The sequence below is a fragment of the Rhipicephalus microplus genome, chromosome 3, assembly GCF_043290135.1.
Source record: "Rhipicephalus microplus isolate Deutch F79 chromosome 3, USDA_Rmic, whole genome shotgun sequence".
NCBI classification, from domain to species: domain Eukaryota; kingdom Metazoa; phylum Arthropoda; class Arachnida; order Ixodida; family Ixodidae; genus Rhipicephalus; species Rhipicephalus microplus.
Genome location: NC_134702.1, coordinates 87,935,500 through 87,963,111, shown reverse-complemented (window position 1 = coordinate 87,963,111; position 27,612 = coordinate 87,935,500). Strand labels below are relative to the sequence as shown.

The following is a 27,612-nucleotide window of genomic DNA, read 5'->3' as shown; positions in this document are numbered from 1 at the left end:
GCGCATGCTTTCGAACTGATAGAAGATATTCACAACGCTTGATTTACAACTCTTAATAGGAGATCTTCACATTGCAGACGCGTCGCCATCTTTAGTAGGGCGTAGGTCTGAAGTTGTCTGCAATAGCGACTATATAAGGAGAGGCCACGGAGAGGCTCAGCAGTCGTTGACTGATATATCAGACAAACAAAAATGCGGTTGTTTTTCTTCTAAAATGCAGTACAGAATGGTCAGCAGACATCTCTGTGCTGTAACGAAGCGACGAGAACACAATATCGCCGTTCCACCTGCCTTAACACTCGTCTTGAAAAGGCTTCAACGGGGGTGACCTACACGCCATTAGTGTTATAACCGACTAATAGCCTATCCCCAAACCAAAAATCAGTTGTAAGTATTCCAATAACCAACACGTTTTCCACGGCACAAGCACGTGAAGATCCCCTCGGGACATCTGTGCACCCTCGGAAAAGACATGTGATGCAAACACCGGCTTGCGAAGAGTGCTGCAGCACCTAGCTGCTCATGAAAGCCTTCCAGCTACTGTATGTATCTATCTAAAGAACATCCACCGAAAGGAATAAAGGAAAAACGTTTTATTTGATCATAGACACGAGTGCTATCTTTTAAAGAAGCGCACCACGCTGAGATTCCCTGATGTGTAGATTCTGCCAGATTGTTTTGCTTATGTAGCTTGTTTCTGAAAAGAATAAATAAAAACACAGTTTAATTTTGCTTTCACATAATAAATTTCAAAAGAGTAAGGACTGTCATGGGAGCAAACGATACGGACGCTGAGAACCACTGCTTCACAAACGATGTATAATTTCATACTAACACCTCCTAGCTTGATTATAGCCAATTTTATTGCATGCCTACATTCTTTCTAACTTTACCCGGGCGAAAAAGTGCCTGCATACCACAGCCTGTTTGCATAAGATTTTACTGCACTCAGTATTTCAAACATTGCTATGTACTACAATCTTTAAGCGGCTTATTTGAGAAAATGAGCGCACTATTTTTTCACGAATGAACAGCATCGAGAATTTACAAATGCTCGGAAAGGTTGCTTTTTGCTTGATGTACAGGAGAACTTCAGAATAAATGTACTTACACTTCTTCTTGCGGAGGAGAGCACTGTACTGGAGGGGAGAGCCAAGGCCATAGCCATAGTTGAGACCATAGCCAAGGAGACCATGGCCGTATCCGTAGTGTCCAACACCATAGCCAAGGCTGCTCACTCCGTAGCCGTAAGCTGGGACGGCGTGGTGAATGGTGGCGACAGCCGGAGCATGGTGGACAGTGGCAACGGCTGGAGCAGCGTGAACGGTGGCAACTGCTGGGGCGGCGTGCACAGCGGTGACAGCTGGAGCAGAGTAGGTGACGGCTGGGGCGGCGTGCGCAACAGTGGCAACAGCTGGTGCGGCAGCCACAACTGGAGCAGAGCGGACGACGCTGGTGACAGCCGGAGCGGCGTAAGTCACGGCTGGAGCGGCGTGGGTAACAGTGGCAACAGCTGGAGCGGCAGCCACAACTGGAGCAGAGCGGACGACGCTGGTGACAGCCGGGGTGGCGTAAGTCACGGCTGGAGCGGCGTGGGCAACAGTGGCAACAGCTGGAGCGGCAGCGACAACTGGAGCCGAGCGGACGACGCTGGCGACAGCCGGAGCGGCATAAGTCACGGCTGGAGCGTGATGAACGGTGGTGACAGCTGGAGCAGCGGCTACGACTGGAGCAGAGCGGTACACGCTAGTGATGGCTGGAGCAGCAGCATATGTGTAAGCTGGAGCGGCATGGGCAACGGTCGCGACAGCTGGAGCGGCGGCCACAACTGGAGCCGAGCGGTAAACGCTAGTAACAGCTGGAGCGGCATAAGCCACGGCTGGAGCAGCGTGGGCAACGGTGGCAACTGCGGGAGCGGCGTGGTACGTGGCAACGGCTGGAGCAGCGTGAGCTACCGTGGCCACAGCAGGCGCATGGTGGACAGTGGCGACGGCTGGAGCAGCGTGGTATGTGGCATACGTGCGAGCCACAGCAGGGGCATAGCCGAGTCCATAGCCGGTCAATCCAGAGTAGCCAATGCCATGAGCCAAGCCATAGTGAGTAAGACCTAGGCCATAGCCAAGGCTTCCGGCGGCGGAGGCATAGGAGGCCAAGGCAAGGAACACGACGGCGCGGATCTGGATTGGGATAAATAGTAAGCGAGAGATCTTTTCAGTTGTATTGAGATCACACGCACTGGGTAAGAATATCAGTAAAGTTATGTTTATAACAAATGCCTTGGTACTCTCAATGCAAAACATTTTGAACAAGTAGAGTGCAGTAAGCTAGGTTTGAGCAGTTCTTTAGTCACGGTAATCATTGTAGGTTTTCTATTTTAATTCGAGAGTAGTTCTGATACATATTGAGAGAACTTTTCGCTCCTTTAGGGAATATACGTAGTACCATATAATCGTGCAGCGGCAAAGTTTAAAGTCAAAATCAAAGCTACTCTTCCGCAAACCCTGCCAATGAAAAACGTTTTGGCCCTGATGATGAAAAGCCTCAGAGCCACATATGAACAGTCGTAAAATCACTTGATTTTTCGCTACGTATGACTTACAAAAATATTGCTTGCTAAAGAGCGAATTTTACGTCTTCAGTGCATGCATCTCCCAAATGACACCTTGTGATCATAAATAGTCTGATGAAATTTGCCTCTGTCTAAGTGCTTGTTGTCAGTATCCTATATACTTTAACCGATTCTCTAGAGGCCCATGAATGAACGTCCGATGTGAGGCCAGAATTCGCGCATATGAAGTGCACTCAGATACTTGGGGTAAGCACTGTTCGCTGGGTAGGCAAGTGTTCTTTTCTAGCGGTGCCCATCACTATTTCTGCTTCAATATCAATGTGATTGATTAGCAAAACCTTTTCAGAGTGCTATTGCAGACTAAGTACGGCCTGAAGAAATATTCCTTGCGCCTCCTGGTCAAACGGTATTTAGCGTTATCCCCTTCGAGAACGGACTCCGAAACAGTGAAAATGCGCTCAAAAGTGTCGGGTATCGGTATTTACCATGGCTGGCTTTGAAGTGGTGCTGAGACGATCAGCGGAAGCGTAAAGACTGCGGCTACAAAGTCGCGCTTTTATACCCAAAAAGTTAGGATGCGGGGCAAGGGTGAACCAGTGGAGAGAAAGTGGATTCGGGTGTGGAACCACAACGCGATTCGAATGATGCACTCGCCGACGTCTCTCTCAAGGCACGGTGGTGGCTTGATGGGCTCAAAACTGAGCCACATGAAAAAGAGACAACAAGGTCGCACGCAACGCGCGAAAGCCAAACAGAATCTACACTGGCGGAAGAAGAGCATATCGATACGGTGAAGGCTGGCAAGGATTTTTGCAACCATGAAGACGGTGAAAGGCGACTACAGAGATGCTGATTCTGGCTAGCCTTGCGAAGGTCAACGAGCGCGGCCTTTCTCCAGCCTCGCGCCCCAAGATACTTGACTTCTATCTTTTTTTTTTTTTGTGCTTGACGCCACGCTGAAACGCTTTTGTGCCTGTGAGGCGTGCGGTGCTCCTCCTTGGAAGATAGCGTTTCCAGTATTTCATCGAGTGTCATGTACTGCACCTAGTGCGTGTAAAGTGGCGCACGCACAGCAGGAAATCGGCAGTAAATGGCGGCTTCAAGGATGCGAGATGAAAACTGGGCCGGTAGTAGGCGTAGCAGCTTTGGTGCATTTAGTTCAAGCGGGGTGATGACAGTGCACGGCAAACCAGCCTCTATTGTTGTCAGATGTGGGTAAACAGAGACGAATCGCATATCTTTTCTGGGGAAGGGCGTCTTCAATCAGTGAATCCAGCATCGTGCTTTTTTGGTTGCGCTCAAATTAGGCTGCAATCTTACAGGAACTTGTTCGCGGGATAAAGCAGCATGCTATTGAACTCCAAAATGTATTCTGGCATGATAAACAAGAGAGTACAGTGGCAGCGTTGTGAAAAAACTAACTCTTGGCAAAGATGTGCGTAGTTTGAGGAGCAACTGTTTTAAGTATTGTGAGTGTTCTTATGTTTGAATTTCCAGAATCACTGCGAATATTCCACTGGCCGTACTGAAGCTCTCTAGGCAGTAATTAAGAGGTATGAAGTGATGTCAAATTATTCTTTTGTTTTTAAACACGAATCGAAATGATGTTCCTGTTGTCTCTGCTATCGAAAACTTCTGCATCTTGTCTATAGAGCGCAAGAAGAGCAAGGAGGGGCGGGGGGGGGGGGGGGTGGAGGGCTTCATAACGTGACTGCTTACCAAAAGGTAAATTATTGTTTGGCTGCGCTACCAATGCAGTTGAACGGTTGGTAAGCAGGCCGAAAAATTAGGAACGTGTGTCTATCCTTGTGGTTACACGTAGAAATGGAGTGTCCTTGCTATCAGTTCACTGATACTTACAAGCGTTTTTTTTTTACCACGACATTTTTACAAGTTACACTGAGAAGGAAGGTGAGTGGTTCAGTATATTTTCACGTGATAACTTTGTAGTCTTCACCTCGTTGAAAAATTATTGTTGCCATCGATACCTCAAGCAGCATGCATCTTGTCAGTTAAAACGGTAATATCACATAGTTGTCGCGCAGTCAATTGACAGTGGAGCGACTTTTGCTTTATTGACGACTTCAATTACTTTCGTTGCCTTTCTGTTCGCTCTTGCTATGTCTTGTGCCTTCGTTTCTTGATTCCCTTCTACAGGGTCAGCTGCAGTTTAATTTCGCGTTACGATGTGTTCGGTTCGCTAAAATCGTAACCTTTTTTTCCGATTTCTTTCCACTCGTTTACTTAATATAGGGGAATGTTCTAATCAATAGAGAGCAACGTAACATATCACCACGTATAAAGTTTCCACTGTGGCACTTAGCTGCCTAAGCGTGAATAACGTTTTTCTGGTCTGGTTATAAGTTTTTTTTTAACGATTACCACGTTTCTGGTCAATATCCCAGCGTGGGTGTGCGCCACGGATATGAGAACCTATTGTAATTTCTGAGAAGTCGTAGACGCCAGGCTCTCTCTCATGATTCGACCATGGCCATATAAACGTAGATGATATAAAACGTGGACCTGGTGGTTATTCCATCAAACTCACGCGATATGACAGTGGGTTTGCAAATGTAGATGGGCGTTGAAAAAGTCAGGATACTTTGCAAGCAAGTGCATAGCACGTTTCAATTTTTCTGTATGTTTTTTAGTACAAAATTGCACTTGATACAATACTTCAGGGGAACGGCAAAAACTGTTGCAATACTATTTAAATAAAGCTCAGCGTCAATTTTCTTGTATATAAACCGACTGGGCTGGGTTGCCAAAGTTAGTTACTGTGTCTAAACGGTGCGAAGATAGGATGGAAGTCCGTAGAGGGCTTCCTGAAAATATTTTTTGTACGGAAGTACACTTACTATTCCCTTAACGGCAATAAAGAAAGAAATAACCTCTGAAGATAAAAATATTACTGAAACGCTTGGGAGGTCGCAGCATAAATTTCCGACATTAAACGTGAGCGTGTGCCTATATTTATTCTCGTCACTAGATTAGGATCACTTCACTTTTGTTTTATTTACCTATATGTGAAAGCATGTGAAAGTATACGATTCGTTCCTCTTTATTAACAGCCTCCTGCAATCATTGGTACTTATATGGGAAATACATATTCGAGTATCGAAGCCTATGATTTCGTTTTCTAATAATCATTGTCGGGTTGACCGTTCCAAAACCCCGAACTGATTGTAAGAAATGCCGTAATGCCGGGCTCCGGAAATTTCGACCTCCTGGTGCACTTTAAGGGGCAACTAATTCTAAGTATACGGGCTTCAGTTTTTTTCGCCTTCACCAAAAGTGTAGCCTCCCTCCCTGCCCCCTCTCCTGCAGCCCCGTATTGACAGTTGTCCTTTACCTTTCCTTTGTTATGGCGGAGAAAAGGGTAAAAAGCGTAGACACGCTAGCACCGAAGAATTTCCCTTCCTGCCATTTTTTATTTACTTTTATATATTATACCACTTAGTGACTATATACCACATGTCTGTTGCAATTGTCTTAGCATATAACTGCAATGTATCTCTTCTGAAAAGACGTACTCTTTCAATATGTGCTCTGAAAGTCTACACTGATGTGGACATGCAAATTCCTTGAGAAATCAAAAACGAAAGCTCAAGGTGAATTAGTCACTCAAATGGCTTCGCTTGCACTTCATTAAAGCATGTTTATAATCGAGAAACCAGTGTACGAAGATAATATTTCAAGCTTTGCTGGTGTGATGAAACAGCTTTATTGTGTGCCAGAAAGATTAATGTACGGACGCCCATATTCAGTGAAGGGCAACTTAACAGCCAACACTAGTCCAGCGCACACGACATTTTCTGCAGCAAAAGACACAGAAGTTGTAGAACATTGAGTGTTATCATGCAAAAAAATAAAAACACGGTTCACATCTTTGTCATAAGAACAGGTAACAACCATGTGTTTAGAGGATTATAGTTGACTGGGTATTGTGCAATGATGAATGACCACATGTTCAATACCTATAGGTTTGACGGCAATCAAACCGCCAGACGTGGATGCAGCCAAGTTGACGCCTAGGGGGACATCTCCGTCCCAACGGGCAACAGAAGGTGTCGTGATTTAAGCCTAATGATACTGAAGTCGTAAACGCCCACTGCACATGTTCGATTGCGCGCATAGATGACATTAACAAGCGTGTTACACTGGTACCTAATATCTACTGATTAAACACCTAGATGCACGTTGTCAATAATAGGGTAACTTTGGCCTGTGCCCATGCATGTGTCATTAAGAGCTTCGGCAGGGTGGGAAGTAGAGTTCGTAGCTTGAGCCGCGGATGCTGGAGAGCCTATCGAAGCACTCACTGCCGGCGTTCGCCAGTGTCACTTGCGCAGTTCTTCACTTCAGCGATCCCAGGCGGTGACATCGCTCTGCGTGAACCGGGATCTTAGAATAAAAGAGAGAAGCGGTTGGCAATACAAGACGCATTTGTGAAGCTTTTTTCATGAGCAACTCGAGCACACGCGGTAAAGCATCCAAATCCCGCGATTGTGCATTCAGTGGTCATGGTTTTGACTGCCAGGTCATCCAAATCTTCGAAACTTTTCTTCTTGTTTTTCTTTCTCACCTGCACTTTACTGATGAACTTTTGCGGCGAAAGTACGTTCCTAAAGTCTTCGGGGACAACAGCACAAGGCGCGTTCACTTTAAATGAACCATGCTGCCTTGGTGGATAAATGTATATCATACAAAAGAACCACCGCTGCAACTATCTTATGTAACACTTGTGTGAAGTAACAAGTTTTGTGTGAATATTTCCAATGTACCAACACAATGGTTGGCACGCTCGGGTTTAGTACACTATATTTTACATTATTCGGAATGTTTTCTGAAATTAAAATATATACATTTACTAACTACTTTAAAGATGAGAAGGCAGAACAAACAGCATATCCGCACGTGTTTCAATTCTGTGGGAGCCACATGAGAACATGTGTGCTAGATTGAAAAGTATAGTCTCGGGGTTGGTCAAATAAATACTATAAGGCTGCGTGCACGGCTTGTTAAGTCAAATCAACCTTGAAAGCGCTGCAGTGGGGTGACAGGTGCGTGCAGTCACAAAGTTTCGTTTCATATCTCGCCGGATTTTATGAAACTCTGAAAAAACACATACCTAAGCGTGTAATCATCTCGACAAACATGAAACGGCGAAGCTGGACAATTTCGAAATCTAATCTGGCTGCTTCAATAGGTTGTTGCTAGGTTGGTTTTAGTTTGTTCAGAGGCTTCAGCTATGTCGCGTAGGTTGCTTCTAGGTTGCTTCTCAGTGCAGAGATGTTCGAGTTGAACCACAGATAGTCACAGACCTGGCACGTATGCGCAGACTTCAGAGACAGGAACTCGTGCTGAATTCGAGCGTTGACATCTTGCACAGGTCAAGAGGCACGTCCTCGCTCATCCTATAGGCTCCCTGCACTTCGAAGCCTTTTAGGCGCCGCCTTTGTCTTTGCCGTAGTCTATAGCATTCTCTCGTTCTACGTACCGCTGAAGCACTTTGTTTATATGCATCCGCGAACTTGGAACGTTCGGCCGCTGGGTTTATCACTGGGTTTGTGCCTACGGTTCAATAAAAGTTATCAATTACTGGCTGCGTCTACCTACAAGTCTCGATTGGTAATTTCCACTCGTCTGTTACCTTCATTTTCAGTGGACCAGCGGTTCGTAGTGAGGCAATTTTTGTTACTCATATCCGTTAATGCTTATGAAAGCCTTTGTACACAATGTCTATACCGTAATGTTTACGGCCGGCTTAAAAAAAGCTGCGTGGTTAAGAGGACAATTAGCACATGGGTTGCATTATACGCAAGTGCTTGCTGACCAACCAAAGAGAATAAAAAAGCAAAACAAAGTACGTAAACAGAAAGAATAAGTTTAGGCTGTTGTCACGATGTCCACAGCCACTAATTCTACATAAAAGCCTTTCTTTACTACCTCCATGAAATTGTGTGGCTTTGTGTCCGCTTTAAGCCATATCTGACATAGCTTGTACGTTGTCGCTAACAATTGGATTGGCCGATGTGAATGGCATGCTCTTCGCTCTATTAAATATTGAAAAAAATCTTATGATTGATTTTACTTAGCTAGTTAGGTAATATGTAAAAAGCACACTAACGAGAGGTGCATGAGGACGAACGCTTGTTGTTGGTTTTATTTGTTTGCGTTTAATCACTTTTTTCTAAGACTGTTTTTTTTTTCGCTTACCTGAAGCACCCTATATACTATATGCGTCTGTCTTTTTGTGCGTACCTCCCGGCCTTTCCTTTCTTACTCTCTCTCTCTCTTCTTGTGCGTAATGTTGCGTTTATTCGCACATTATAAGTCTTCATTTTCTTTTCTATTTTTATTTGCGTCCTAATTACGTTTTTATTTAGCAAATGCACTAAAGGTATGCGCTTCTATTTTCTTAGTCAGTTTCAGTTATACTTACTCTGTTTACAAACATTACTGTTTTGTTTTTGTTTTTGAATGATGCTATGTGATCAATGTAAATTGAAGTTGAGGAGGTGTAACGCATGTCCGAGAATAATTTTCGTCTCGCACTCCACAAGAGTGGCATTGTGTCTATGTTGTTAAACTTAAAAACCAAAACAACTCCTGGCCCTGACGACATCCCAAATGTGTTCCTTAGGCGATACGCCGAAACTATTGCTAAATTCTTGGTTGTGTTATTCAGAGAATCTTTGCTATGTCCAAAAGTACCTAGTGATTGGAGAATGGCTCGAGTTGTCCCAGTCTTTAAGAAATGCGATCGATCGTTAATACAGAATTACCGCCCCATATCACTGACGTCATCATGCTGCAAGCTTTCGAGCACATAATCACAAGTCGCATTAATGAATTCTTAGAAGAAAAGTCGATACTAACCACTTGTCAACAAGGCTTCAGAAAAGGCTGCTCCACTATCACACAGTTAGTTATAGTAATTGATTTATTTGATAAAGCTTTGGACGCTAATGGTCAAATTGATGCTGTATTTTTAGATTTTAGTATAGCCTTTAATAGGGTCATTCATGAAAAATTAATTCTGCGATAACGTTTGCTTTTGAAATGGCTTATACAAGAATCGCTGAAACACGGTTGTATAACACACAAAAGACACTCTGCACGCTATGTGCAGAATGTCTTCGCCGACATCATTGAATTTCTTCGCCAACAGCATTGAACTTTGGAGTGAAAAATATGTAAATGTTTTTATTTATATGTACAAAAGCTTCTATCATAAATACTTACACTGGGCACGCCAAAAAAAATGTTTCGCCATGCGCTGAATTACACCTGGTATCTTGATAATCGGAATTGCCGAGGAATTCCTGAAAAGAGATACAATCGACACAAAATGTATGATAGGACCTTTCAGCGACAACTTCGCATGAGGTACGTCAACACAGATAAATGTATAGAGCTCTGAGCCTTGCAAAGCATGTAATAATATGTGTGCTATGCCTGGAAAGGCATCCTATTTCACTTCTTGTAGCAATAGAAGGATCTTTCAATATCGTTAATAAATTCTCAGGAAACAAATACTCTAAGTACTCGGAGAAAACTCCTAGAAATTTTATGGGGTGTGTAATTACGCTGTTTTTCTGTGTTCCTTCACTGAAACCAGTAATGCTGAATATGATTTCGAATGAGTGAGACATGCTGTACAAAGTACACCACACCTGTCTAAATAAAGCAGAATATCACAGTGTGTTACAGCATAACACGAGACATAGCGCCACCTTATTTCACTTGCAGCCTTTCGCTTACTATATTCGATTATTATGCCCAAATGGGATCTAACCACACTATACTATTATGTCATTAGCCTGACCATTTTGATGTCAGCTATGACTATTCAGCTTATATATGTTTTTAGTATAGAATAACCAAGGATGGAAATCCTGAAGGCCCATTTTAGTTTTGTTCGACAAAACTTCAATGAATTCAGGCACATTATTAAGCCAAGAAATGTATAGGACTCCTTAAATCTGCTATTCTAGGTGTGTTATAACAATCGCAATGTAGTTGGGAAAGAAGTATTGTGAACGAAAAGACTTTTTTTTTTGCCGGAAGGCCACGTATTAACCACGTTTTGAAAATGGCTGCAGGTTTTCAAGATGTATTTATTGATTGATATGTGGGGTTTAACGTCCCAAAACCACCATATGATTATGAGAGACGCCGTAGTGGAGGGCTGCGGAAATTTAGACCACCTGGGGTTCTTTAACGTGCACCCAAATCTGAGCACATGGGCCTATAACATTTCCGCCTCAGGTTTTCAAGATGGTTGCAGGTTGATAGGGAAACGTTCAAGCCTGCAACCTTTGCTTTATTGTATAGAAGTTTATGTGTGTTTAAAACTTTCATATCACGATACAAAGTTTCTGAAGCTCCTTGATGCAACGGTTTTTGGCTTTGCCAACAGTAGTTTTAGCAACAGGGATTTTGCCGTTTTGCCTTTTTAACCTTTAGCGAGGCTCCTCATGTATTCATGTAGGTCGGCTTTTCTCTCACCAACACCGATGCGAAGTGTGAGAAAATTGAAGTAAAGGTTGATTTGTAAATAAGTGATACTTCGTGCACAATGTTACCAAATTCGGCTACAATAACCTAAGTATTTGAGTCATGCAGCATATATTTAAAGACTATTCAAACAAAATCCGTGATTGCTTGAATGCACGCATCATACTGTTTCGACGTTTAGAAGAACATGCTTCTTGTTAACTGACTCCGAACACACCGAGGGCACTTTGGTGGCCTCAATGCGCACACAAACACATATGTTCATCAGCAGCAGTCCCCTTCGATGGATCGGTGGCTAGTGTGCTCAGCTGCTGATTCAACGGCCATGGATTTGCTCGTCGCTATTTGGGGGGTCTTAATAGAAGAGGCTCATGTACTGTGCGATATTAGGTCAAGTTAAAGAACACCAGGTGGCCAAATTTTCGGAGCCCTCCACTATGACGTCTATCAAATTCCCATTGCGATTTTGAGACATAAAACGCCACATCCTATTAAATTATCAGAAGCACTCAAGTGAGTTGATATTTACCATGGTAATTCTGCCGCACATTTGAGTTTTGTGTATGAAAAAAAATCAAAATAAAAAATCAGTTACCATGAGCTCAGGCATGCGTACATAGCTCTTTACAGAATTTGTACTGCACTTACTGCTGGATTAGGCACTTCTACTGAAGGTAAATTACTCACACTTCTTTTTTCGAAGAAGGGTCGTGTAAGCATCAGGAGTGCCGAGACCATAGCCATAGTTCAGTCCATAGTCAACAAGACCATGACCGAAACCATAGTGGCCAACACCGTACCCAAGAGTGCCGATTCCGTAGCGGTAGGCTGGGGTATACTGGTTAGCGGCATGTTCGACAGTGGCCACGGTTGGTGTGGAGTGAACAGTGGTAGTTGAAACTGCTGGAACAGCCTCAATGTTTGCGAAAACCGGAGAAGCCACCACAGCACCCACAGTAGGGTCAGCATGGTAAGTGGTTGTAGTGATAGCTGGAGCAGTGACAACAGATGCCACAGGGGCAGCGGCTACTGTTGCAACAGCTGAGGGTGTATGGTATGTGGTTGTGGCGACGTCTTGACCAGCGGCCACGGAGGTAACCGGAGCCGGACCAACAGATGTTATGGCTGGAGTATCGTGGTAGGTTGTCGTAGTGACAGCAGACACCGGAGCAACAGGGCCACTCGGGGCAGCAGCAACAGAGGGAACACCCGGAACAGCATGATAGGTCGTAGTTACAGCCGGTGAAGCGGCAATAGGAAGCACTGGAGAAGCCGCGACTGAAGCTTCAGCTGGAGAAGAATGATAGGTGGTAGTGGAGGTGACAACAGGAGCGTTGGAGACGGAGGCAAGTGGGGCGGCTGCGACAGCTGCAATGGCTGGACTAGGCTGATCAGTGGACGTAATGACAGCAGGAGCAGCAGCCACTGAAGCAGCTGGAGAAGCGACGTTAGTGACAACACTTGGAACAGCTTGGTTGGATGCCGTGACTGTTGGCGATGAGGAAATGGAGACAACGGGAGCTGCCGCAACGGGGGCTGCAGCTGACGAAGAGTGATAGGTGGTGGTAGTGACCGCAGGAGAAGTCAAAACTGGAGCAACAGGGGCCGCAGCGACAGTTGTTATAACGGGAGAAGAATGGTAGGTCGTTGAAGCAATGGCTGGAGCAGGGGCTGACGCTGGTGGGCTGCTGTATGTTGTGGTGGAGACCCTAGATACCGTTGGTGGTGCAGAGACAACGACTGGAGAAGCTTGGTACACCTTACTGACTGCTGGAACTGATTGGTATAATCTTGTCAGAGCTGGAGAGGTCTGGTAGATTCGAGTGATAGCTGGTGCAGATGTGTAAGCCGCGGCCACTTTGGCAACTGCTGGAGACATGTATGTGTTGACAGCTGGTGCAGTCGCCACAACTGAAACTGCAGGGGCGTCAGAATACGTGGTGGCCACTTTGGCAACAGATGAAACAGGGACCACAGCTGGAGCGGAGTTGTACACCTTAGTGAATGCTGGGGAAGTTTGGGAAATCCTCGTGATAGCCGGGGCAGAGGCATAAGTGGTCGCGGCCTTTGTTACTGCGGGCGTCGTGTATGTCGTAAGAACTGGAGCAGCAGCCACTGGAGGTGACTGGAACACGCGTGTGACGGCTGGTCTCGCGACATAGCTAGTGGGAACTTGGGCAATAGCTGAAGCAGTAGCTACAGCTGGTGCAGACTTATAGAACCTTGTAAATGCTGGGGCATTCTGGTAGACCCTCGTGATGGCAGGGGCAGATGCATAGGTTGTGGCAACTTTGGCTACTGCAGGGGCTGTAACAAACGCTGGTCCTGTTTTGTACACATTAGTTATAGCTGGGGCATTCTGATAAACTCTCGTAACACTTGGAGTAGAAGAATAGGTGGAGGTGACCTTAGCCGTGGCCGGAGCAGTATACGTGGAGATCACTGGACGTCCTGCCACGAAGGGTGCGGATTGGTAAACACGGGTCACTGCAGGTGAAGAAGGATATGTGTTGGATACTTTAGTGATAGCTGGGGCAGCCACAGCAAAAGGTGCTGACTGGTACACTTTAGTCAACACTGGTGAAGCCTGGTAGACTCTAGTAATAGCTGGGGCAGATGCGTAAGTTGGAGCTACTTTTGTGACTGCTGGAGCCGTGTATGTGGTTACTGCTGGGGCAGCAGCCGCAAGTGGAGTCGACTGATACACGCGTGTAACAGCTGGTGTTGCGGTGTAAGTAGTAGACACCTTCGTAACTGCTGGACCAGCGGCAATGACTGGAGCACTTTGGTAAAACTTCCTCACAACTGGCGCGCTTTGAAAGAGTGTAGAAAACGCAGGAGAAGTTGCGTATGTTGCCTTAACCTTGGCAATGGCTGGAGCAGAATATGTGATGGCAGGTGGAGCTGCTGCTAATGGGGAAGCTTGGTAGATATCTGTGATGGCTGGAGAAGTAGCGTAGGGGGCAGACACTTTAGTAACAGCTGGAGCTGGAACGAATGCCGGAGATGACTGGTAAACCTTGGTTGTAGCTGGCGCACTCTGGTAAATTCGAGTGATAGCCGGGGAAGCAGTGTATGAAGTGGCAATTTTAGATATAGCTGGCGCAGACTGGTAGACCCTGGTCACGGCAGGAGTAGCTGCGTATGTGGTGGAAACTTTAGAAACACCTGGACCTGCGGCCAGAATAGGAGCAGATTGGTACGTTCTCGTCACAGTTGGAGCACTTTGGTAAATCCTAGATATGGCTGGGGCTGTGGCATAGGTGGTGGCAACCTTGGCAACAGCGGGTGCAGACTGGTAAATGCGAGTGATGGCTGGGGTGGTGCTGTATGTGGTCGAAACTTTAGGCACAGCTGGAGCTGCAGCCACAAATGGAGACGCCGACTGGTATATCCTTGTCAAAGCAGGGGCATTTTGGTATACTCTAGTTATGACCGGTGCAGTGGCATAGGTGGTGGCAACCTTTGCAACTGCTGGAGCGGCATATGTGGTAACCGCTGGTGCGGTAGCCACAACAGGTGTAGAGGGGAATACCTTCGTCACAGCTGGAGCACTCCGGTAAACACTAGTAAGCGTTGGGGTTTCTGTATAGCTGGTGGCTATACCGGATACAGCTGGGCCATTTGAGTAGGTAGTCACAGCTGGTACTGCATGATAGGTTGTTGCTACCTTAGATACTGCTGGTGCAGAAGCATAAGTGGTGACTACTGGAGCAGAAGCGTAGGTGGTAATGGCAGGAGCAGCATGAATAGTCGTAACACGTGGAGGAGCGTGGTAGGCAGTCGAAACGGCACCACCCACAACAGGAGCTGACACGGCATAGCCGAGACCCTGTCCGACGCCAAAACCGGTAACGCCAGAGTAGCCGATACCATGACTCAATGCATAGGTAGTATATCCGGGTCCATAGCTTCCAGGGACAAGAACGGCAAGGGCCCTGGTAGTCAAACCAAGGATGAGGTATAGGTAGAGCTGCAAAGAGGAATACATTTTGTAAAAAAAACGTTCAATAAGACGTCAAATTGTGCAAAAAAGCTACCATTTGGGAACAAAATGTATTTGTGTGCAATGTTTTCGATGCAGTTTGGAGATGCATCGTAACAAATAACCACACTAATAGCCGTCTTTAGCACAAATGTGGAATGATGACTGAAATTCCGCGGTCATATATTTCAACACTTCATATTCATAAAAGCGCACTTCATCTACATTTGCATGGTTAGAGAAATTACTACTGCCGATTAATCTGTTCCTTCAGTTTTTCGCTTGATGTGTATTCTTTAAAAATCACACACGAATACCTAGAAAAAGCTTTCGGTTTCTAGCAGCTGGTTACTGGGTAATAAATGGCGAATAACTACATTTCGTTAAAATTCACGCACATTTATTTCATTTGGGCAGTAATGTGTTATATAGTAATAAAAACATAGGCAACAGCTTCAAAGCTATTACACAGTTATAAATTACCTCCATTTATTTGAAAAAGCAAATGATGGTACTTCGTAACTTTCCTCAAAGAATAGGTATGTGTCAATAATAGGCAATGTTCAAAGTTGCCCAAGTAATTAGGCATGTACTACAATGTGGAGTCACAATTCCTAACCGCTTTCCAGTTCGTGATTCGCTTTAATGAGTACCTTATATTCCCAAGCCATAGATGAAGCCGGAAGCGAACGAACTGCGTATGCATTATGCTAAAGAGCAAGCCTCCACAGAATTTTTTATCACCTCACGACACACTTCTCCCTTCCATGCATAGCTTATGGCTAGTATAAATATGATTAACGACGTTTACAGTAAATACTGCGCACCTACCATTCCTTTTGCTGAAAGAACAGTCAGTAGAACGAGCAGCTGCTGAAGCAGCGTCCTCTTCTTGCTCTCGTTTTATACCTGTGGCAAGAGTGAAAGAAAGAGACACACACCACAAGAAGAGAGAGCTGCATTGCAGACATGTCTTTCGTGAAGAGTCATGTGTGTGAATCCAACAAATGCACCTCACGGCAGCAGCATCTAACTAAGCAGTATCCGGTTCCAAAGGGCTTCTTCTGCGCTGCGATCAATTCAAGAAGGCCAGGTAAAGAAGTTTAACCTGTTGCGCAACTCTGGCAACTGGACAGAAGAGGAAAAATGCTCACGCCCTGAGCTCTGGTTTTTCTTCTGTTCTTCAAGGCTAACGATGATCTGAGATAATGCGTGAGAGAAGTGGATTGTTATTTAATTGGTAATTTGACACATCAGTGCAGTCGTGTTATATTATGTGTATAAGATGAGGGTTAAAAGACAATTATACCAGGAAAGATATACGGGATAATATGAGATGTGCTTCTATTGTATACGTGAAGGGAGAAAAGTGTATAGAATGATAACTTGCCCTGAGCAGGAACCGAACCTGCGACCTTCGAATAACGCGTTCGATGTTCCACCAACTGAGCTGAAACAGCGGCTATCCCGCCATTCAGTTTATTTGGCATCTATGTGTATTTAACGTGAGAGCGTCAGTCAACGCTGGACGGCGATGACTCAGTGTCTACGAGTGGATGGAAGAGATAACAGTGCAGAAGAAAGTCAGTGGCTATGGGTGGTGCTGACGAACGCTACCACGTTTAATTCACATGCATACCTAATAAAGTGGATGGGGGGATAGCGGTCGTGGCAGCTCAGTATGGTAGAGGATGAATTGCGTTATTCTAAAATAGCTGCTTTGGATTTGTCCATGGCAGGTTATCGTTTCGTCCAGTTTTCTTTCTTCATAATTACAATACAATTACTTTTAATATTATCCCCTATACATTCATTGTCATAATTGTTCTCACAACTCATTATTATGGTTTCCCACAAAGAAAACGAGCCTTCAAGTTGACCTAACCTTCTTTCCTTCATTACATGTATAAGAACACTCCAATGTATTTGGTGGTGGGTGCATTTGCAACGTATTCCTTAATGCTGAGCTCCCATTACAGCACATGGAAGAGGATAGAGGTGCCAGAATGAATTATTGAATAAGCATGATCTATATCCATGAATGCGTTCTACGGTTATGGAGTTCTTATTCGATATGTTATGTCGCACGATGTGATAAGCCCTCCTTGCTATTCGGCTTACCCGTACGACTTAGACAACAAAATAGCCACCCTGAAAACATTCTTCAACACCACGACTTGCTCCCACATAAAGTCGGTCGGCTAGAAGTACCGTCATTTTTTTAAATAAATATACATTTTTTTGTGCGCAGGCAACGTTTCAGAAAGCAAAAAAAAAAATATAAGACTAAGCGTTATTCGATCTTTCATCTTTCTGGAACGTTCCCTGTGCACTAAGACAGTATATTTATTTCAAAAATGCAATACCAACCAGTGCAAGTAGTAACTATTTATAAGCAACCATGTACACATCTAGAAGTACCCATGCCATACGTCGCAGGCTTACTGAGGGAGCAAGACCAAGTGTATAGAGTGGATCGTGAAGCAGAATGGTCGAGAGTGCTGACTGGAGCTCGGGATCATTTTAAAAGCTATAGCACAAGGAAAGTCTAACCGTAGCCATTAGTCATTTAGTTCAGTTGTGTTTGGCATCAGCATATGTCGTGAATACAATGGTACAAAGAAGTAGTAGGTATTCAGCTTTGACATCAAAATGATTATCGCTGTCTTCTTTTGACAGATTAGCAGGAAGGAAGAAAAGAAAAGAAAAGCAGGGAGGTGAACAATGGAAGTGGGGAGAAGAGGGTGAGAGACTCTGTTGGCGTGATTAAATTGAATGAAGTGATCAATAAGTTGGCCCAAGCGTGTGTTGTGGTGGTACAACACAATAGTCAAAGGCGTTCAACAGGCATGTAGTCCTTAAAAGGCCACTCACCAGGCCCAATACCCAATTTTAGTTAGACCGCAGAAGTTGTTGGGTGTCCGATAAAAAACGTTTCACCACAAACATTTTTTTGAGTCGGTTCATTACGAGCTGAGAAAACTGTTTTCTTAGAGCGGCGAGAAACAAGGATGACAGAAGGCGAGCTCTAAACCCTTGCCGCTCCTCCGCGTAGTTTTCGCAAACCAAATCTCATCCCTGCTCTTTCCTATATGCGACCAAGAGGTCACGTGCGCATGATGTAACCAAACAAGCCCAATCCCCGTGCGCGCGAGGGGCTTTCTTTTAAGTAATAATAATAATAATAATAATAATAATAATAATAATAATAATAATAATAATAATGTTGTTGTTGTTGTTGTTGTTGTTGTTGTTGTTGTTGTTGTTGTTGTTGTTGTTGTTGTTGTTGTTGTTGTTGTTGTTGTTGTTGTTGTTGTTGTTGTTGTTGTTGACCATGCAGTGTTATTTCGTGTCGTGGTCTGCTGCCTGTTTCTGCGGGATAATTCGGAAACGCTGACTTAGACGCAGTAGAATCGATGAGCACAATGAATGCGCGAACGCGTAGGAGTGTTCCACGTCTGTCATCTGCTTGATGCGCTGACAGCGGAATCGCGGGGACACAAACGCATGCGAAACGCCGGCACACTATCCCGGCATATCGTTGCGATTGACGGGGAAAAAGTGTAAAAAAGAACGCTCACATTTTCTTATTCTGCCTCATTATTTATTTAGAGACCTATAATTATCTTCAAGCAACAAGTACAGAAATTACGCATATTGTGTTGAATAATTTTCCCCGTGTCATGTTCTACTGTTGCAACACTGATCTCTATTAGAAAAGCTGGATGGCAATCGAGCACGTGCAGTTGAAGCTACCGGAAGACGCCATTGGTGTCCCGGAAGCAACCGCCATGAACAGTCGTGTGCTGCAGGCGCGAAGGTATGGTGGCTAGCGAGGGCTTTTCTCTTCTTTTAGGGGCGAAGCTCCTTAAAGCGGCACCCGTTCGTTCTTCGTAGTAGTGCGTAACCAGTCTTACGCTTTGACCTGCAAGGAGGTGCTGGTGGGAGACTTCTCCTGTGCATTGTTGAACATTAAAAAAATTCGCAGCGTGCGCGTTAACTAAAAGCCGAATTCGCTTGTCTCTCATTCCCCATTAGCAGCCATTGGCACGTACATTAAGCGCTATCTGACAAGAAAGGGTTGCTATGTTATACTCACTGGGCGTAACCTTCTTGGTTTTAAAAAGGTTGAGCGAGCGTTGGGCTGCAGTGTTGTGAATACAGTGAACTAGTATATACCATGCACTCGAGGTGGTTAAAGGTGGGAAGTAGACACAAAGTGCAAGCCGTAAGAAAGTGTGCGTGTGCCACCTCTCGTTTAGTCCTTGGAATGTCCGCTAGATGAACGTGCTTCTATATGCGGTATATATGATTAAAAGATGCGAGATGGTGGTACTTGGAGTGTTGACCAGATGGACAAACGGACTCAAAGACAGATGCATGGACGGATGCACGGATAGCTGCACAGACGGATGGATGCATGTACGGACGCAGGGGCGGATGGATGGACGAACGCAGGGATGGACGCACGGATGGACGTGTGGACGCACGAACAGACACACGCACGGACGGGCGGATAGACGCAAGGAATGTCCCACAGACGGACGCAAGGACAGACGGAAGCAAGAACGAATGGACGGATGGATGAATACAGTGAACTAGCATATATCATGAACTCGAAGTGGTTATAGGCGGGAAGTAGACACGAAGCGCAAGCCGTAAGAATGTCTGCGTGTTGCCTATCGTTTAGTCCTTGGAATGTCCGCTGGATGGTGGTGCTTCTATATGCGGAATATAGGATGAAAATATACGAGATGGTGGTACAATGATGGTTGACCAGATGGACGAACGGACACACAGACAGATGCATGGACGGACGCTCGGATGGCTGAATGGACGGGTGGATCAACGCACGGACGGTCACACAGACGTATGCAAGGACGGACGGAAGCAAGAACGAATGGAAAGACAGATGCTTTTCCCCACTCTCCATCATTCACCCTATGGATATGCTGCCACTTTTAAAAATAATATGCTGGCCTGCAGAGAGCATTGAACTTTGCAAATCAGCCGTAAATGTCGTCGCGAATACATTTTACTCATAAGTATTTTAAAATTACATTCTTCTTTACGCATTCTACGAGAAAACTTTCTTTCTAAAAATTTTTCCTGCCTGTTTGTTTTTCTTCAAGGCGCGTTGAAGGTGTTGGTTTTTTTTTTTCGGTATGCACTTTCCCATGCTCGAGGCCTCCAATATATGAGAAGTGGATCAGTAACGTAAAGAGGGACAACTGGACACCGTCTCCAAGAAGCCGAACTTGCGGTGACCATTTTGCAGAATTATGTTTTGACCCCTTGGTTCCAAAAACTAATCTATGAAATGATGTCCTCCCAACGTTGTTTTCTTTCCCGGATCACTCACAAAAGATAAACCTTTGTGCTCTAGAAGACCAGTGCACTCATTCACCGCTCATTTTCTTTTTGTGAAAAGGAATGCCGCGACAATTTTAAGTGCGAATGCACTTTATAAGCGACCCTGAATCCGCCGTCCGCAATGCGCTTCCTTCTCTCCCCTACCTTAGCAACGGCGCGAGGAGCGAAGAGGAGCGTCTGTAGCAACGGCGCGGTGCCGTCACACACCACGTGATTGCACGTGCTCCACCCTCCACTCCGTGGCTGCGCGCGCCACGACTTGGTCGAGATCGGCAAGTCGTCATAGGTATGGATCCATCGCAGGCATCAACCTCGACTGCGATACCTCCAACATCGCGTACAACGCAATCGAATTCGAGCATGCGTGGTTCAAGATGTCGCGCCGGTTAAAGACAAGGCAGTGCGGCGAAGGGCCCGTGATGCCGAGCGCAAGCGGGTGAAGCGAGTTGCGTACATAAACATCATTGTAGTGCGAATTTACTGTCACGTATACACGTAAACTCGCCAAGATTTCTCGAGAGGGTCTAATGGTTCCTGGGAGTCGCAATGTGATCACAGGGGGGAGTTTACGTTAACTCACTGGCGAATGCCAACGGATTTTGAGTTTACTCCGCCTCATAGCATCACCCCAAGCATTCGCACTAAACCATGTTCACCCTCGGGGAAATGCTTGGCAGTTTTTTTCCTTCGTCGCCTCACTAACGAGTAGTTGTAACGTTGTACGTAACAGCACTCCGGCATAATCAAACGGCGTTGCTACGGCGTCTGTCATTTTTTGCGTAGCGTTATTGGGCGTTCCAAGTGACGCCTAAGTGTAGAGTTTGTTGCATGCACTAGTTGTAGACCACAGTACCCGCCATTTCGGACGGCGTCGCTACAGCATCTGTTACTTTTCGTGCAACGTTCAATGACCGCAAAATGTTATATAATAAAAAGAAAACACAAAAAACAACAATCACAACGACTGCCAGCAGATAATAAATCAATCACACGCCTAAAAGGCCCGGAATACGCCAGCTTCCGGGACAGCGAAGGAACCTTCCGGGGGCTGCACAAGCACCAAGGGATGCGTTGTCCAGACTTTTTAATAGAGGTCAGTTGTTGGCAACGTCCGAGCATAGTCGTCTACGTGGAGGAGCAACGTCACTGCATTGCCGTGTACGTAGGGTCATTCGTACGCGCACGTCATGCCCTCATTCACTGGGCGCGCGCCCGCAAAAAGATGTGGCAGCAGCGTTGACCTTGAAATTCGACCGATTTCCATGGCGCGTAGCGTTGAAACTTTTGGCAGACTAGATCAAGAACGCCTCATCTACACATTGCGCTTGTCAGCTTAAAATTGTCAAACCTGGTGAGTAGCCCTTTTAGAAGCTAAAGAAGTGCTTGTCACCAATCACACCAGGTTACCCAACGAAAGCCGCTGGACAGGCACAAAACGTGCTGGTTAGTTCCCAATTGATGCTACAAGCTTTAGAATGTTCTAGCTTTTAGTATTCGTGCACCCTTTGCTCAGAATGCCTGAAACTCAAGAGCATAAAACGGCACACCATGAGAGTTTCAAGACAGTAGCAGTTTGATTTATGGCGGCAAAACATCCTCCATACACTGTTGTAAGATCTCTACCCTTGTTTCAGTGCAGTGTGTCGGCATCCGTCGGGTGGTTAATTTTTTTTCTTGCGGTGTCGGTGGCACTCAGAGATTCCGAAGAACGTGGCAGCTTGTGATTAACAGCACTGAGGCACTTTGTTTATAGCGATAGGAAATTCTAGCTAGCTTTTAACGACTTAGGCAAACTTTCGTAACAGTGGGCACGGCATCTTCATCCGCCTTGTTATAAGAAAAATGGGCTCGCCAGATTCCTTTAGCATTGGCCGTAGTCGGGTTGAATTATCCACGCTAGCTGACACTGCACTCCGAGACACGGGCTAACAAAGCACACATGAAGACAGCACTTGTCTTCATGTGTTTCTTAATCGTCCGTGTCTCGAAGTGAGCTGTAAGCTACTATAGATGTGCACTAGCTAGCCCTCTCTGAAACTTTGTTGAATGGGAAATCAATCTGCTTTTTTTTCTTTTGAATTACCTTCGGAAGTTTTCTTGAAGAAAGGTTTCTTTGTAATACTTCCATGAGCGAAAGTTTAGTAAACCTTGTGCACTTCCTCTTTTTTGCACTAGCTCCTGGATCGGGCAGCTTCGACCCAGCAGGTGGGTGTCATAGAATGACGAGACACCGTGACGTCATGCTGTGTGACATGACAGTGACAGCATGAAGACGTCATACAGTGACACATTCACACAATGGTAATTTTGATCCGGCACTGTTATGCCGGCCACAGACGTAGTATGCCGCCGCGAGGCCGCAGTACATTTTCATGTTTGATGAGGCACCGAAACGAGTGAACTTGAAGGCATAATTTGCTAGGTGTATATGAATATTGGCCGGTGGCCAGCCCGTATATAGTAAGATGCCGTGCACAGCGACCTGTGAAAGAAAAAGAGTATTACACACTACTCGTCATGACCATTCGTGGCACTGGCTGCTGGCTGACGCTTCTTCGTTTAAATGCTCGTATGTACTCCATAATGTGGACGGGGGGGGGGGAGGGGGAGACCACCATGATACCCCAGGGGGTAGAGAACCGGACTCGTTAATCGAAGGTCACCGAATCGGTTCCTGCCTCCAGCTGTAAATATCGTTTCGTCCTCATGTCCTTCTGCACATTTACATTATATCTACTACTAATCAAATGCCTGCATTTATCTTGGCAGTGTTCACTGTTAGTTCTCACTAGTATTGTGTATAAAAAAGCCAGGCGACTCCATAATATTTTCACTTCACTCCTTCATAGTAATTCCCAGTTTTCTTAAAATCTCCGAATTGGATTTCCAGATACGTGAAGCGTTAAAGTATATATATATATATATATATATATATATATATATATATATATATATATATATATATATATATATATATATATATATATATATATATATATATATATATATATATATATATATATATATATATATATATATATATATATATATATATATATATATATATTTATTTATATATATATATAATGTAATAAGGAATAAAAATAGAGAGAAAGGTGTTCATGCGTGTGGATGAAATACACGTTTTTTTTATGGCGGGTAGTTTCACTGAGAAAAACCTCCACAATTTCAGACACTCTCGATGTGAAAGGAAAGACACGCACGAAGTAACTTCTTATTTTAGCTACATATTTCTGAAACCGGTTACTTCGAGGAGTGCAGACATTTTTGTTTTGTTTTTCTTTTGGGAGCACCCGCTATATCATCTTAGTTATGGCACGCACGTAGCCCAACTGACTCTTGACTGAAAATATGACCGCTACTGTTTTTGCCTGCTTAGTTTATGGTTCAAGTGTTGAAAGCGCATTGCGATTTCGCTAGGATATTTGGGGGGAGAGTAGGAAAATGCTTAAAGTTGCAAATAATGTCTCACACTTGCGTGGGCAGTGCTTCTTACCCACTTTTTTTTTAAAAATAACTGCGTGGTAGGTGCATAGAATATGCTTATTGTGTTTTGCTAGTTGGTCTGCGTGACACAATGGCTTGTAAGTGCGGGTATAAGGGCCGAATAACTTAAAGCGATACTCGGCCCTTCATTGTGAGGTATATAATGTCTGCAGTGATTATGAGTCAGAAATACTTATGCAACTAACAGGTTTATACCGAGAATAAGCGAATTGTCGTTGCTATGCTGACTATCCATTTTTCATAAACATTACATATGTACTCTAATAATATAGCCGTCCCGTCACGTTAACTACACTTGTATTTAAGTGTAATTCACTGACGTTAATCTATGTAGCAGTGTCCAGGGTTACCATCTTCGTGAGCACCAGCGTTACATATCAGATTATAGCTTCTCGTGTAGCCAATACTCATGTTGCAGTTAGCATCGTTGCGCAAGTCTAAACAAATGTTATATAAAAACATGCGTGGCTGTTCAACTTATATCAGTGCGTTTACATTTCAACTTAAGTTTAGCGTCATTTCGTAACGTGTCCCTCAATAAACAAAACTCCAACACGGTCACCTACCCTCCGTATGCTCCACACAAGGTCGATTTCCATGGTTCGTGGGATCAGCCGCAATTTTCGCTCTCGATATAGAATACACGTAACAGTCCTAAAGCTGGGCCTTAATTACATCACTTCCACATTCACATTACGTTGACTGAAAGTCATCATGTGCTTGTGCCAGCAAGCCTTTGTTCGCCTCTACTTTCACATCTTGGGAACAATTTTTCGGAGAACTATAATTCCTGACCACCTCACTCTATCCTTTGTTATCGCGTGGATCAGTCTAGCTAAATCGTCCACGCGTTCAGAAAAACTATTCGCTGCATATCGACAAATTTGGGCTTTATTGCCACTGAGCAGTCGACGCTCTACAGACATGTAAAGTAAAGGATCTTTCAACGAAGGCCCAAAATTACAATATAGTTAGGAACCATTGTGTAACAATCTAATACCTGCAAAATGACCGGACGAAGGCTTATCAAGCTCCCGCCTGTTGGCCTAGTTTTTTGAAGGCTAGTTTAAGGTACAACGCCTAAAGGGTTCCCGTCATGTTTTTTTTTTTATTTTAAGGACCAACATGCTTTAATTTGTTATTCTCGTTTAGGCATATTTTATAGTTTATAAACACAAACGGTATACACTGCACTCGACACAAGGATGTGCATAACGAAAAAATCACTTGTGACTCACATATATCTCTCTAAAGAACCACCCTCAAACCACCATAGGTTACACCACGACAATGAAACAAAATTTGGAAGAAAAAATCGTACCTGTCCTGTTGATATGTTTTATTTGGTGTTTCCGAAATTTGGTTTTGTATAACGATTGATCAGAGAATAAAAAAATCGGCAGATCCCACGTACCTTAGGAATCGACGCTATGCGAAGCATGCGGAAGCAAGGTGAGCGTGTCAATTTTTTTTTTCATTGAGCGACACGTCATGAATTGACGCTGAATACACGTACAAATGTTGATTATATTGTTACGTGCCAAGGGGCCATATGTGCGGTTCAACGTCCGAAATCTACCATATGATTATGAGAGACGCCGTAGTGGAGGGCTCCGGAAGTTTCGACCACCTCGGTTTTTAGGAGCGAAGCTCCTTATAACGGCACCCATTCGTCTCTCGTAGCCGTTGTAGTATGTAACACGTATAACATCTTGACCTCCAAGGTGGTGCCTGTGAGAGATTTCTTCTGTGCGTTGTTAAACAGTAAAAAATAAGCTCAATGTACATGCCAATGGCTGCTAAAAGGGAATGAGAGACAGGAGCATCCGGCTTTTAGTTAAAGCGCACGCTGTGATCCCCATTAGCAGCCATTGGCATGTACATTGAGTACTATCTGACAAGAAAGGATTGCTACAGTATACTCGCTGGGTGTAACCTCCTTAGCTTTAGAAAAGTTTAGCGAGAGTTGAGCCGCAGTGCCACGAATACAATGAACTAGCATATATCATGAATGAACTCGAGGTGGTTAAAGCTGGGAAGTTTATATAGATAAGACGCGCAAGCTGTAAAAAAGTAAAAGCCGAATTCTCCTGTCTCTCATTTCCCATTAGCAGCCATTGGCATGTACATTGAGCACTATCTGACAGGAAAAGGTTGCTACGTTATACTCGCGGGGCGTAACCTCCTTGGTTTTAGAAAGGTTTAGCGAGCGTTGGGCCGCAGTGCCATGAATACAGTAAACTAGTAAATACCATGAACTCGAGGTGGTTAAAGGTGGGAAGTAGACCCGAAGCGCAAGCCGTAAGGAAGTGTGCGTGTGCCGCCTCTCGTTTAGTCCTTGGAATGTCCGCTGGATGGCGGTGCTTCTATATGGGGAATATATGATGAAAAGATGCGACATGGTGGTACTTGGAGCGTTGAATAGATGGACGAACGGACACACAGACATTGATGAACGCATGAACGGACGCAGGGGCGGATGCACGGATGAACGCAGGAAAGGACGCATGAACAGGCGCACGCGCGGACAGGCGGATGGACGCATGGACGGTCACACAGACGGACGCATGGACAGACGGTAGCAAGAACGAATGGACCAATGAATGCTTCGTCCCACTCTCCATTATCACTCCGTGGATATGCTGCCAATTTTTGTAACGTGCACAGAAATCTGAGCGCACGGGCCTACAACATTCCCGCCTCTATTGGAACTGCAGCCGCTGCATCCGGGATTTGATCATGCGACCTGCGGGTCAGCCGCCGAGTACCTTAGCCACTAGACCACCACGGCGGGGCTACGTACAAATATCGCATGCACAGATATTTGTTGAAGATTTGCAGATGATTATATAACGAGTTGTTTGCACATGCGCAACTATGCCAACAGGAACATGCGAATTACCAACACTAGAAGCTGTTATGAAGCGCTGATGCTCGCAAGGATGCTGGCCCTGGACATTGTTACATAAATCAACTTGAGCGCATGCCACCTAACCACAATTGACGCTAACTCGACGTGACGGCTGTATCATAAGATCACATATGTTGTTTCTAAAATTTGATAGGCTGCACGGAAACCACTATTGAAGTTTCAAGAAGATCAGGGTCTATTTGAAAAGTAGTTACGAGACCTGGCGTAGCTCTGTGGTAAAATGCTTCATTGCCACGCAGAATGCTTGTGTGTGATTCCAGCTTGGACCCCCAACTTTATTCTTAGCATTCATCGGGTCGACGCTACCGATATTAGGTATTTCTTAACACTCCCACGTTAAAATTGCCTATGTGTATTCTCGTCATTCCTGGGTAGATACTATAGGTGTCGATCACCTGTGGCACATACCCGAATTCTAGCGGCACATACCCGCCCGTGGGTATGTGCCACTGTCTGGTAGGAAGTGTTTGACGACGTACGTGATGGGATTGTGACATTATTCATGTCTTGACCAGTGCATCATATTCGTCAAGCCATCTTAACCTCCCATTCTAATTTTGGTTCACGCCAAGTTAACTGGGTTACCATGAAAGCTCTCAAACATAAGCGGCTAGAGAGACAGACAGACAGACAGACAGACAGACAGACAGACAGACAGACAGACAGACAGACAGACAGACAGACAGACAGACAGACAGACAG

At 44.8% G+C, this 27,612-nt stretch overlaps 2 protein-coding genes across 3 annotated transcripts; both read right to left on the bottom strand.

Moving 5' to 3' along the window:
- Positions 1-578: 578 nt before the first annotated feature.
- LOC119172628 (uncharacterized) lies at positions 579-3,214 on the bottom strand. The gene is made up of 3 exons (XM_037423785.2): positions 3,055-3,214; positions 1,112-2,177; positions 579-697 (listed from the first exon to the last, which is right to left on the bottom strand). Coding segments are annotated over exons 1-3 (1,071 nt in total). The 5' UTR covers positions 3,058-3,214; the 3' UTR covers positions 579-695.
- A 3,070-nt stretch (positions 3,215-6,284) lies between these two features.
- LOC119172645 (uncharacterized) lies at positions 6,285-16,105 on the bottom strand. 2 transcript variants are annotated; one of them, XR_012894315.1, is made up of 4 exons: positions 15,909-16,105; positions 11,780-15,065; positions 9,818-9,897; positions 6,285-6,957 (listed from the first exon to the last, which is right to left on the bottom strand). XR_012894315.1 is itself a non-coding variant. In XM_037423803.2 (3 exons), coding segments are annotated over exons 1-3 (3,291 nt in total). In that variant the 5' UTR covers positions 15,912-16,105; the 3' UTR covers positions 9,759-9,895. The 2 variants fall into 2 exon arrangements, 1 of the variants encoding a protein (XP_037279700.2); XM_037423803.2 differs by lacking the exon at positions 6,285-6,957 and having other exon boundaries at positions 9,759-9,897.
- Positions 16,106-27,612: the final 11,507 nt, after the last annotated feature.